This window comes from Blennius ocellaris, assembly GCF_963422515.1.
Source record: "Blennius ocellaris genome assembly, chromosome: 16".
Taxonomy (NCBI): Eukaryota; Metazoa; Chordata; class Actinopteri; order Blenniiformes; family Blenniidae; genus Blennius; species Blennius ocellaris.
This window is the reverse complement of record NC_137665.1, coordinates 5,675,757-5,689,484: the sequence shown is the minus strand read 5'-3', so window position 1 is coordinate 5,689,484 and position 13,728 is coordinate 5,675,757. Positions and strand designations below refer to the sequence as shown.

General features: G+C 44.1%; 2 protein-coding genes across 2 annotated transcripts in view; one reads left to right on the top strand and one right to left on the bottom strand.

Moving 5' to 3' along the window:
- Positions 1 to 5,143, top strand: part of cacna1aa (calcium channel, voltage-dependent, P/Q type, alpha 1A subunit, a) — a gene marked incomplete at both ends in the record, with an annotated part of 68,629 nt that extends 63,486 nt beyond the window's left edge. Inside the window, 4 exons of the mRNA XM_080510942.1 lie at positions 589 to 627; positions 2,351 to 2,561; positions 2,679 to 2,962; positions 4,343 to 5,143. Of these exons, the coding sequence (XP_080367068.1) occupies positions 589 to 627; positions 2,351 to 2,561; positions 2,679 to 2,962; positions 4,343 to 5,143 (1,335 nt within the window). The remainder of the gene's footprint in view (positions 1 to 588; positions 628 to 2,350; positions 2,562 to 2,678; positions 2,963 to 4,342) is intronic.
- A 6,542-nt stretch (positions 5,144 to 11,685) lies between these two features.
- ier2a (immediate early response 2a) lies at positions 11,686 to 12,872 on the bottom strand. Its single transcript, XM_080511216.1, has one exon. The coding sequence runs from the start codon at positions 12,789 to 12,791 to the stop codon at positions 12,201 to 12,203; it is 591 nt and encodes a 196-aa protein (XP_080367342.1). The 5' UTR covers positions 12,792 to 12,872; the 3' UTR covers positions 11,686 to 12,200.
- Positions 12,873 to 13,728: the final 856 nt, after the last annotated feature.

Sequence of the window (13,728 nt, the reverse complement as noted above, 5' to 3'; positions counted from 1 at the left end):
GAGTGTGATCGGTGTGATTGTGCATGCATGTATGTATTCGTGTGTGCGTGTGTACACAGTTTTTTCCTGTTTCCTAAACAGCCTTTTGCTGTTTTGATCGCACATCCATTTGAGCGTGCATTTGCTAATTGTTGTCATGTGCTCATGTGATTGAGCACTGTCATGGTGATATTGTCTATATTACCACTGTTGTGGCACCAAACACCCAAACCCCCACAATGTCTGTGGTAAGTGTTTCTCAACCACCTTCACTGCTGCTTTGGTGTCTAATCAGACCTTTCTCTGTCCCCTCTTCTCTTCCTGATCTTCTTCCCTCTCTCCACTGTGGCGCTCCATTTCTTTTTGGGTTCAACCTCCAACTAACACTTTGTTTTGTCAATTGTAACTCTGTGCCCACTCTTTGTTACATTGTGCGTCAAACCATTCCTGCCCATCCTTTGCTTCTCCCCTTTCCCCTTCCGCCCCCTTCACTTTCTTATTTTGTATATGTGTGCTTCATATGTGACCATACCTTTTGGTGTATTTGTGGCTCTTTGTGTGCGTGTGTGTGTGTGTGTTTGTGTGTGTGTCTTCTCTGTGCTCATACAGCAGCGGAGGAAAGGGAAGCAACGTGGCAGTAACCTCAGTGTATGTACCCTGTCTTCTCTGTCTGCTCTCCCTCTCTTTTCTCCTTTTTTGTGACCCTTTTCATTGTCAAACACTTTTCAAATTTTGTGTTCTCCTCATGTGTCATGTCTTCATGTTGTGTGGTTATAATTTCCAAGGCAGGGGTTTATTAAAAAATATACTATGGCACCTTTCTTTGGCATGAAATCAGATTCCAGCCCACTTTCTAAACTGACCCTTGTGGCTTGCATTTGCTGCAGTACGTTTGGAATTGGGCTGAACTGGGCTTGTCCTCTTGTCCTGAGGACTCATACGACTGTGTCTCGGTCCTCCATGTCTCTGTCTCTCTTTGCTCAGCTGCTGCTGCTTGTTCTTCATTGCTTAACGTCCTGATGCCTGCGTGCCTGTTCGTAATGATGTTATCACTAGTCCTTCATCTATGTCATATTCTCCATTCAAATCTGCCAACGTGCATGCCTGAAAATCAAAATGTGCTTATAGGTAGGTTTGTGTATTTCGGAGGCTGACTGTCTGTCAGGGAGAGCGACAGAATGACAAGGCAGCTGTGCGTATGTGTGCGTGAATGATAAATGATGGTGAGATTCTCAGTGCTATGTCTGCAAGGCTTGATAATCAGGTGTTTACTAAACATCTACCAACGATCTGAACTGCAAAACCTGGCCAGCTGAGCTGAGGATTTAGCACTGAAGTACCCCAATAAGGTTTTAATGCCCAGGTACACAACTTGTGATATCATAGGCTCTGTCCTTCTGTCGTACCTGAGAGCATCAGGCCTCGGCAGCACTGCATTAAGAAAAACTCCAAAAGAAGCCTCATGCTTTTCTCAGGTGGACTCAGGACAGTGCCTACCTACATGCATGGTTGTGGGAAAGCACGCTGAAAAAGAAGTGTTTTGTGCAGCCTGGAATGAGCCTCATTCAGGGCATTTATGGGTTGAGAAAAAAAAGATATGTGTAATGAGTTGTACTCTTTGGGCCCTTTTTACTTTCACAAAGCGAGTTAGAGAAGCATGAATGCCATGGCTGTTTGCCATCATCTGTTTTTTGGAATTCGCCTTGGTTCTGGGATACATTTTGAATTAATCAAAATCAAAGGTCTGCTAATAGAGTGCATTAAATGCTGCTTCAGCTTTTCTTGGTTTGGTAACTGAAGCTCAAATACAAATCTTAGATCTCTATCTATCTATCTATCTATCTATCTATCTATCTATCTATCTATCTATCTATCTATCTATCTATCTATCTATCTATCTATCTATCTATCTATCTATCTATCTATCTATCTATCTATCTATCTATCTATCTACCTTTTTATTAACTTTTCATGGCCCACAGGTTTTATTTAAATGTTCTCATTAATTGTATACCACACTGTATTCTTAAAGTGACACGATTGCGACTTTTCTTTTACTTTTTTAATTTGAGGGTGTGTGAGCCTGGGTGAGTGGTGGGAAGACAGTTTGCATAGAAACTGATTCCATTCAGACACATATCCATATATATATGTATATATATATATATATATATATATATATATATATATATATATATATATATATATATATATATATATATATATATATACTCAAACATCTCAGATTGCATATAGCATCATATTGTACAACAAGAAACACCAACTCTACAGTCAAAGGAAACACGTGTCCTTGAATCTCTTCCTGTCTCTCTCCATCCTTTGGTGCTTTTTTTTTCTGTTTCTGTCTTAGACCATCAACGACAGCAGTCCCATGAAACGCTCCGCCTCGTCGCTGGGCCACAGCAGGTCCGGACGTGGCCACAGAGATAAAGGAGGTGCAGACGACTACAACATGGAGCGGGCAATACCTGAGGAGGGGAGAAGACATGGACACCGGCGAAAAGACCGGAGTCATCGGGCATCTGAGAGATCCCTCTGCCGCTATACTGAGGGTGACACAGGTGGGAGAGATGCCCTGCATCCACGGGGTGGAAATACTGTGTGTGTGTGTGTGTGTGTGTGTGCGTGATTTTCTCACTCTTGAAGGCAATAACAACTCCAATATCCTCTGTTATCAGGCCTGGGCACAGACCTGAGCACGACTACCCAGTCGGGTGACCTCACATCGAAAGACAAGGATCGAGACAGAGACCGCGGCCGGTCCAAAGACCGAAAGCACCACCACCATCATCATCACCACCACGGCTCTGTGGACAAGGAGCGGTATGTAGCAGAGCGAGGGGGCGAGTACGGCCACAGGCACTCCCGCGACAGAGAGCTCGACAGGGACAGAGAGAGGGAGAGGGACCGGCGCTGGTCGCGATCGCCCAGTGAAGGTCGCGAGTGCATGACGCACAGACAGGTGGGCTTTCGGGGGGGTACTTTGTGCATGTCACATCTTCTTTAAAGCAGGAGAACCTTTGTTTGGCTCTAATGAAATAACATTTTCCGAACAGTGTTTCAACAGTTTAATGTGAAGGCATCTAATCTGGCGGTAGTGAACAGTCAGGCAGCGATGAACTGACTTGTTGCTCGTAGTAGTAACTTGTAGTTGTAACAATATACAGTACAGTGGCAATGAATTAAGTGACATGTTTGATATCTATGCTAAGAATCTGTAAAAGCTACCTAAACAAATCCTGGATAAAACCAAAGTAGTGCTAGAAACTCAGTCTTGACTTGATAGAGTGTCAATACTACGTACTTAAGTGTTACCTGAGTGTTTCCTGCTGCCTTCAAATTAGAGGCCAAGATGTGTTTCTATCTTAAGCAACACTGCTATGTTGAAAACGGTAAAGTTGGTATGTTCCCTTTATGTACATTTGTAAAAGCATTTCTGTTATGCCACACGCACAAAACAAATATGCATTATTGTTCATATAATAATGCAAACACAAGTGTGTTAACTGAGGTTGAATGTTCCCAAACCACCAAATATGCATCAAAAAATGTATATTTGAGAACCTTGCAGTTGTCTCAAGCTTCCCTACATGAGTGTTTTTAGATTCCCAATGTTTTTGTTGTGTCCCTTCCACTTTGTTTGCTTTTATGACTTCTTTTTCCAAACACATCACAGGACACATGTAGGTCAGATCTCAGTTGTCGTCATTTAAAAGTGTCTGTAATGCATAATATCCAGACGTGTGCCAAACATTATATCTCTGTCTTATAAACACTGCAAAGAGTATCACTTCAAAGAAGAATTTCGATGAATAGTTTAGTAAAGAATTATAAACATTTGACATATAGCAACACAGTTTGCATGAAAACAAACTTACAAATATGTTTTATGTATGTTGAGTTGCCATATTTACCCTGTACCACATTTGTTGGTCTGGAAATCAACCCTTTACCCTTCTTTTCTCCTGTCGTCTTTTTTGTTTCCTCTACGTGACATGTCGCTTCTCTTTGTATGGTGCTGTTTGGAATCTCATCTTTTTTATCCACATCCTCTGCTCTGCTGCCCTTTGATGCCTTTCATTTTTACATTGCTCTCCTCCACTTACATTACGAGTGCTGTTTTTATTCTTGTTGTCGTTCCTGTGGTTCCTGTTCTCGTCCTTCCTTGCATTTCTATCCGGAATCTCCTGCTGTCTCTCTGCCTCTCTTCATCTTGCTGTGTTTCTTTCCCCTCACTATTTTTTCACGCTCTATCTTTGCCATCCCCTACTTTATTCTACATGTTTTGTCGGTGAATTTGTGGTTCGTTCTTTTTATTTGCTTTATTTCACTTTTCGTGTAGGGCAGTAGTTCGGTCAGCGGAAGTCCCGTCCCCTCAACCTCGGGGACCAGTACGCCACGCCGCGGCCGTCGACAGTTGCCTCAGACTCCGGCAACACCTCGGCCTCATGTCACATACTCCCCCGTAGTCCGTAAGGGCGTGCCTGCACCTCCCGGGGGGCCGCAGGGCAGACCCCCAGTCCCTGTCACTCAGCGCTTTTCTCCAGAGCCCCCTCAAGGCCAGGGCCCTCCCCCAGCGGGCCTCTCAATGGCACACCATGGCACAGCCCGCCAGGGTCATCATCCTCCGCCTCGCTGGGGGGACACAGGTAGAGGGGGTGGCTCTATGGAAGGCGATGGCTGCTTCTACAACCAGGACTACCAGGACTACGAGCCCCACCATGAACCACCTGCCTATGAGCCGAGCCCCATGCAGGGCGGCAACCCCCACCCCCACGCCTTGGCCAACCACCCACTGCCGCCACCCACACAACCGCAGCCACACAACCCTCATCCCATTCCCCCGCCACAACCGCACCCCGTGAACAATCCCCACCCACAGCCCACTCGTACCTCACCGAGGACTGCCCGCCACGCGCCTCCCCCGACCACTGCCCTAACGGGGCCTGTACAGGGCCAGGTCCAGCCTGCAACCCAGCGCCGCCTCCCCAACGGCTACCGATCTTCGTCGCCTTCCACTCATCTACACGGACCCCCACACACTGGACCCCACAAGGTTCCCCCTCCAGCTGGGCATCCAAGGGGTCCCCGCAAGGGCCTGCATGAACCCTACAGCGAGACGGAGGACGACGATTGGTGCTAGCCTCTGGGGAGTGGGGAGGGACGTACCGAGGAGGAATGATTGATAATTGGACTGAAAGAAGATGAGGAGCTCTGAACGGAGCACTGACTGCCAAGGGAAACCGTGACTTTTCTTTCTTGTCAGTTCAATCTTTTCCTCTCTCCACTGCTTGGCATGAGTCGGTGGGCTTACAGAAAGGAAAGGCATCAAGATGTAGGCATGGAACAAGAATGTTGAGGCAGAATGTAGAGAGACAAGTAGCGTGAGGGGAGGCGGCAAACTACCGCTCACGTTCTGCTCACATTGTTGTTGATCCTCACTTGATGTCAAACGAGACTCAGATTGCAGTTTCAAGGATGCAGGGAGGAGGAGCGATGGACACTAGTCTTTGTGTCTTAAATTATGCCTCTGGCAATGAGCTATAGCCACTTACAAGATGTCAAGAGTTGCGACTCGACAGATGACACTTTACAGTCAGAGACAAAAGAGCGTCCACTTTTTTTGTTTTTTTTCCCTACCTTGTCCAGGCTGACTTCTGTTAAGTTAGCTGCAAAAAGAATCAAATCCAACCCTCCCAGCCACCAGTTGAATATTGATGAGTTTTATCATCTGTGTTTTTAAATAAGAACAAAACTGACAAGGAGCCGTCCACCTGTATGAGGTGAGAGGGCTCAGTGGATGGGAGAGTTGGGCAGCATTGCACGAGGTTTGATGAGTCCCTCTGATGAAATCGAGAGGAGGAGTTGGTGGGTGGGAGGGGGGGAGGGGGGAGGTGTGTGTTGGGAATTTTTTTCCCACAGTCACCGAGAACACACTCCTCCCAGAAACAAACAATTCAACCAACCTCAACCTGTGACGTATGAAAGAAGAAAAACAAAAATGTAGAGATGGGTTTAAAAAAAAAAAAAAAAAAAAAATCAAAAACCAGTAACTGTTTTCTGCAGTATTTCTTCTTCTAATTCCTGCAGCTGCTTCTTCTTCTTCCTCCCTCTCTTCTACTTCTTCAAACATTGAAGCTTGAATCTTCTGTTGCACCCCACACGGCTTCGTTTTTTAAACTTGCGGAGTTGTTACCCCACCCCCTATGAAATCCTGCATGAATGATACGAAAAAAATACTAATAATAGCAACAATGAGAATCTACTGTCTGTGGAGGGAGATATTCCTCAGTCCTTTCTGTTGTTGTCTGCAGAGTTTCTCTCTTTTTGTTATAAACGCTTTCTGTTTCTCTCTCTCTCTCCCCCTGAATGACATTCCTCTCTCTGTACCTTAATTTACACTGAAAGTCAAAATACAAAAGGCTATAGGGAGATTGAGAGGGAACAAAGTGATTACTTTTTGCTTGCTTGTCTACTGTCTGTTCTGTGCCAAATGCCTGCCACTGAAACAGCTGGAATTGCACATAATATTTTTTTGTGAGAGTAATTTTTTGTAGCTAAAGGTTGTAAGGCTAAAATGGAAAGCAGGGTATTATATGTGATTTTTTTTTTTTTTTTTTTAAGAAAAAAAAATCGGTGTCAAAAGTGTGACAAATCAGTAACATCTCAATGTCTTCCAGGGCTTGGGGTTTAAACAGAGGGACCAGAGAGAAAGAGACCAATAGAAAGGCACAGAAAGGAGAGAAACTCTTCATCTTTGTTTTCTTTGTTACTGATCGTAATAATGGGTAAACCAATACAAGAAAAAGAAGAGAAAAAAATCACAATGATAGTAACAATGAGACAGATTCTCCATATTTGGTCTTATACTTTCTTCCGTACATTTGTTTTGACTATTTGAGATGAACTGATCATTTTTCCAACCCAGAGGTGGAGCGTAAGATCCACAGCTATGCAGTGTGAGAATGAGAACAAACATGACATCTCAAAAGGCAGACAGTGTATCTGCCAACGTCTACAGTGAGCACTTGTTTAGAATTTGAAAGGTGAGTAAATTTGACAAAGATTTGCCAAAACATAGCCTCATCTTGTGGGTTCTCTGTCCTGCAGATGGTTTAGAGGAGTCTCACCGCCACTTGTGACGCTACCCCATTTCACCTGTGTGCTTTGGGATTTTCTTCCCACTGCTCCCTGTGCCTCTGATTCAGAAGTGTTCTACAGCATCGGTGCACCGGGGATGGGTTTGAACTCATTCTCTCACTCGTATACCACCAGACCTGTGTGTAAACACGTGTGACTGAACTGCATTGTAGCACAGTTCAGATGGGTTGGCTTTTTAAGGAGACTCGTCACAGTCCTGGAAAACACCTGCGTTCCGTGTGCATCACTCTTGTATGAGGTTTTTTTTTTTTTTTTCTCCATGTGTGTGTTTCTCTGCGTGCCTCGAATCAACACTTGTCACTAACACACACCACTGTCAGCCCTCACCACACTATTTTTTATTTGTTTTTTTTTTTTTTACCTGATATGTTTATTTGACCTGTATTTTACCTGGAGGCCTATCACACGTTGACCAGAGAATGCATCAAAAAAAAAAAAAAAAAAAAAAAATTTAAACTGCCTATTAGTGTCTTTCCAACCTCAGTGGAATGTCACAGACAATTATTTTTCACATCACTACACTTAAAAAAAAAAAAAAAAGAAATCACAAAGCACACTAGGTATGTAGCTCCTGGGTGTGGTGTGAGTAAGTGGGTTTTTGCGTGTATGTACTGTATGTACACAAGTGAGCGTGTTTCTGACAAATTCTAGTGTTTTGTTTTACCTGCCTGCGTTCATTTTCTATATTTTGTCTCCAGAAATCCTTTCGAACTCTTAAGATGTTTTTGCCATGTCACTGTAGCGACCTTCAACTCCGTGTTTGTGTGTGCATTAAGTGTGTGAGCGTGCGTATGTGATGTCAGTGACCCTCTGAATGAAACGTGCAAAGCCCCTCAATGCTCACCTTTCATCTTTGTGTATATGCTGCAGTAAAATCCACTAACACGCTGATTAACTACACAAAGTCTTCAAAAAGCAATGTAAAGTCGCTACTGGGAGAAAAAAAAAATAAAACGTTTTTTTTTTTTTAAGTACAAAAGACTTTAAAAGAAAAAAAAATGGAAAAAAAAAATATCTAGTTCCAGAAATGCATGTGCTATGTGCATGCCACACCGTGGGTTAAAAGTCATCTTCAGGACATAAAAAGAAAAAGCAGATTAACTAATTCAGAGGAATTAAAAAAAAGATATATAAATAGATAGATGTTTTTAAAAAGCAATGTTTCCTTTTTCCTTCTATTTTTGAGAACAAAAAGCATAAAAAAAGAACAAAAAAATGTCTAAAGATTAAAAACACAAAAAGACTTTGGTGGGAGTCAAAGTCTTGTTTGTTTTCTTCTGTTACATGGGGTTGAGGCACAACACAACCATGTTCAGGACACCACGAAAAAAAGAACTGTTTTTAATGAAGAAAAAATACAAAGAAAAGGAAGTACAGTTCAAAAGATGGTGTATTTTCCCTTCTAATTCTGTGTGGGGGTCAGAGGTTGCAGAAGCCAGCCAAATCTGATGATGTACTTGTTCTAACTGGCTGCTGGACCTTTGATCTCTCACCCACTCCCTCTTTTTCCTCTCTTTCTCTCTCTCTCTAAACTCTGTCTCTCTCACACTCTTCCCTGTCGCACTCTCAACCAGTTTCACCGCTATTTCTACCAGTGCATTTTGTAATTCCAAACAGAACTCTTCCTAAAGAATAAAATCCAGAGAGAATGCACAGTGCCTTGCCTCTTTTATTGTTTGCAGAGTTTCTGAGTGTTTGTGTGTGTTGTTTGGTTTTATTGCTGATACCTTGCCTAACAACATGCTAAAAAAAATATTTCTTAGATAAAAGAATAATCTAATGAATCTTACAAAAGTAGACTCAACTGCTTGACATCACACAACGCAAAATAGCTTCAGAGACGGTTATTTGTTTCTGCCTATAATGGGGAAGTGACACATTTTTCTTTTGGTGGAAAACTCTTCTTTCCGGAGACGACTTCTGCTTGTGGTCGACCACGATGTTGCGCGGACTACAAAATAGTTTCCTTCCACTTTTGTGCGAAACTGTTGTCGTGTGAGAATTTCCCCATAGTATAGGATCGTCTGATGGGGAGAAGTTTCATGTGTCCACCTCCCTGCACCGTAGCTGACTAACTGAGTTAACTGTGGGTGATGGGACCAGTCACAGGGAAAAAACAGTTTCACAAGAATTGATTGTGATTTTCTGGAACTCCTTATATTCCTCTGAGTCTTTTGCTTGGAGACATGATTCCCTCTTTAAATAAGCTCAATGGGAACATTCCTAATGCCTATGCCTGTACAATACTGCTGCCATAGTCTATTGTAGTGCAAGTTGCATAGATTAATGGGCTGCGCCTACAATCCCCTGGTTTCGGTCTGGTGTGAAATTCAGGTGTCGTCCTTAATGGCATGATGCTATCGAGTGACATGAAAATCCTTCATTAAATTCATATCTTCAGTAGGTGCATCAGGAGATATTGCAGTCTGGAATGGACATTATACAGCCCTTGGCAGAACCTTCCTGATGAAGGGTGCAGCTGTAGATCAGCTGCCATCCTTGTGATGTCAGCAATGGAGTAAAAATCACCAGTTCCGACTTTAATTTGCATTGTGGGCTGGCTTTACTGTGGCTAGAAGTCCCACTCATACTATCTGAATAAGGTTTTTCTAGATGGATGGATGGATGGATGGAATCTGGCAATGTTAAATATTTTTTAAAGGCGTTATTTGTGTTGATTTTCACTGATGTGATTATGAAATGACTGTGTACTGGTAGTACAAATTGTCATTACACTTGTCATTCAGTACTGTCTCATTAACAATGTGCAGACAATCATACTGGCAGGAGAACATTTCTTAATTCACGCCTATTATGAAACCAGCTTTGGGAACATGGCCGACCACACAACATGAGTTATTATAGCATATCCACATAAATACGACCCCCGTGTACGATGGTAGGTCTAGTTTTGATGTGCTTTCTGGTGAGTTTTGCTGGTCGACTTGACCACTATGCAAGGTTTATCTGTCGAACTTCAATTTAGCTGTCGTACTCATCTTGACGTTGGCAGGAATGTCTGGTTTCGGTCCAAAAGGGTGCAGCTCGGTGTGCATTAGAGGGTGGACTGGCGTTAACTTGCAATGGACAGAGAGGCCGAGTGGGGCTTTAACAGGTCACCAGTCAGTATGTGCACTACACACACAGCTAATTTAGAATCATCAGTCAACTTAGCCAGCACATTTTTTGAATTGTGGGTGCAAGCAGGAGAACGTATATAAAAGGCGGTTGGACAAAATGTTATGTATTAAAAAAAATCATCACAAGTAGGCAACTGGCAGGGTATTGAAATCGCCTCTTCCTCACAGTGAGCTCAGCCACTTTACCACCATGTGGCCTTCAAGACACAGTCACCCCATGTCACTGTGGTGATACTCAACGGATTAGTGTAGATTTAGTGAGAATATGATGATTAGGACCTGTGCGTCAGTGGCCAGTTTCGTCTGTCAAATGACAGTGTAGAAACACCTTATATGGCTCCTCTCTACATTGGTGTATGGATTAGAGAGACTGCTAAATGACAACAATATACTGTCCAGAGTACACTTAACACGAAGAAGCAGAAAACCGTTCCAAATAAATTCATCTGTTTCTGGCGTTTCACAAAAGTGTTTTGTGCTTTGGTTAGGGGAAAGATAGTTGTGTCAGCATATTCACGCACAATGAGCTTCTGTGTCAGAGAGAGAGAGAGAGCTGAAGGAAAGTGCTTGGATTGGAGTAGGCCAACACATGCTCCCTCAAGATAAGGTCAATGGGTGTATGTGTCTAACGTGCATAACGCTTGTGTGTTTTTTTCACAGGCATGTCTGAACTGTTCCGGGCCCTCCTCCTGTGTACACAGACAGAGTGCTCCGGTTTCAGCCGGAAGAATAAGCTGCGCAGTGGGGGACTCACAGGGTTCGACCCCCCCCCCCCCCTGCCACATTCCTTCTTCTGTTTTCTTGGGTTAAGCTCCTTCCCCCACGAGCACACACTGGATTTGGCAGTATAAAGCACTGCTTTTTTTTTAAGCCCTCAAGTCGGAATCAGAAGTTGACGATGAAAATAAATACCAAATCTCAGAGTAATCATTTTTACTGTCCAGTCAACATGAAAGAAGCAACTCGTATGTAATTACTAAAGCTTCAGTGCAGTATTATACCTGAACAGATTATTTGGCGTGCAATAAAACTGTAGTCCCATCATTTAAAACAGAGAAATTGTTTTGAAAATAAATGGGGATCGCCATGTGAACTTCAGCAATACACATCTCTACAGAGCAACAGGACCCCAATTGTTCTGGGTGTTTGGTCAGTCAATGGCTTTGCAGCCTCCCCCTCTCATTCTTTTGAGCACCAACTCCTGAATTATAGTTCCAGCTTTTGTTCTGCAAATCAGTGTGGGGGATGTGAAGTCGTGGGGGAAGGAAACAAACTTCTTCACACCCAGGCCAGTTTCCTGTCAGGCCTCAACATCCACATGCCACTTTCGTTATGAGCCAAGAGCAAAACCTTTTTTCCACAAGTTTGTATGATCGCGACACCTCGAGTCACCAGTATGTGCTGATCTGTGAAAGGTATGAGTGAAAACAACACACAAGTTCAGATTCAAGTACAAAAAAAAAACGTTTAATAAATACTGAGGTAGTTGTAATCATTGGATGCTGTACATATGTATCATCTTCATTCTACATGTAGACTTCAACAAGTTGAAATGATGACAAAGTCTTTAAACAGAAAGTTTGTGTGAAATGTTCATGAAAGGCCGTCAGTCTTGTTCTGTCAGGATTCATTTTTTTCTTCTTCCTGAAGTTCCGCCTCCGGCCTGGTAAACTCATATCGAGGCCAAAAGTCAGAGGGACTATAACGCGTCTCCTCGGCTGCTTCCGCGTAACTTCCCAGCACTGCCCAGAGTCATTTCTCGGGACTTTATGGGGGCGAACTTCCTCAGCCCTCCGTCCCGAAACTCCAGACCATTGGGGGAAGAGACGCACGGTGGGTCGTTTTCAAGCGTCCAGTCCCGCCTTGTTAAAAAGTCCCAACTCGGTTTAACGTGCGGGCTCAACACGCCGCAATGGCTCTCTGCATGGGAATGGGGGTTGGGGTCGACGCGCCCAGTTCACTGCTACACATCACGTAGTCCACCAGCGCCGCGCTGACGACGAGCTGCTGCGGGCTCTTCCCCGGCTCAAGTTTCGCCTTCTTGCAGGGGAGAAAGTCCGGCTCCGCGGCCGCTTTGCCTCGCCGCTTCCTGGCGTGTTGAGGTGAACCGGGCGGCCGCAGGTTCTCCTTGTCCTCCTCCGCGCCGGTGCGCGTGAGCGCGTCGGGACGCGGCCCCGTGTCCCCGGACGGTCCCGCCGCGGCCTCCTCCGAGGGGGGAGTCCGAGCGGTGTGGAGGTCCTCGGCGCCGCGGGGCTCCGTGCTCATCTCTCCCGCGGGCTCTTGTTGGTGGGGCTGCTGCTGCTCCTCCCAGTCCGACGCCTCACTCTCGGCGGCCGGCTGGGCCGCGTGGTAGATGTCCCGGGCGGATTTCATCACAAGAGTGAGCAGGAGGCTCCGGTGGAGACGGAGACCCCCCCGCTGGGTGCGCGAGCTGTACAGTTTCCCCAGAGCCACCACCATAATCCTCTTGGCCTCGGCGCTGACCTCCATGTTACCACTTGTGTTGTTGTTGTTGTTGTTAGACAAACAAGCAGAGGTAGTATTTGAATATCGTCGCTCCCCTTGGACTTCCCGAACAGACACAATACAGACCGTTAGGGCGAGGGACCACTACTTATAACCTCTCTGACGTCACCCGGCCGTCACGTCATGGAACCACGCCCACTGCGTGACAGCTGGTTAGACAGCAGCGGCTGTGAGACCTGCTAATGTGCACTTACCTGGTTAATGGTCAACTGTAAACACACACTGTGATCAAAAGAAAGATCATTAGTGACCCAGGTAGCCACGAACCAGAAAAACATTCCTAATCCAACAGTACACAGTAGGCTCATTAAAGAAATAAAGGCGCAGTGACAACAGATTAATTACCCCAAAAGCTTGCATTTTATTTTTCAAATTACACAACAATTCAAAGATTATTCATTTTAACAATAGAATAGAATAGAAATACTTCATTAATCCCAGAGGGAAATTCTTTATAGCGTTGCTCCACATAGATTTGAATGCACAAGATCTAAGTTGAAATATCTGAATAGACTGAATAAAAATTAAACAAGTAATATTAAATGTTAACATCTCCCAGCAGTGACTTATGTAAGTGTAACTATACTCAATTCTCAATACTCATTTATACTCATAATTACACTAAATTATTTACTTATAACCGTGACCAGACCATTAAAGGATTGAGATCATTTAGTTATGTATGACATGTCATTATGTATGAATGTCTGAAGCTGATACAAGATATTTCTTATAAATATATATACAGACAGACAGACAGACAGACAGACAGGTAGACTTTCACCTCTCTGCTTCCATGTTTCAGGTTGTGTGAACAGGTTACGACATGTAGATTACTATTTGAACATTGGACTCTTTTATAATGTGACAGTACTTTTCCAAAGCAACCCTACTGGCCCGT

What these genes read in the sequence shown, in the direction of transcription:
- ier2a (XM_080511216.1), bottom strand. Translation starts at nt 12,791, where the DNA reads ATGGAGGTCAGCGCCGAGGCCAAGAGGATTATGGTGGTGGCTCTGGGG.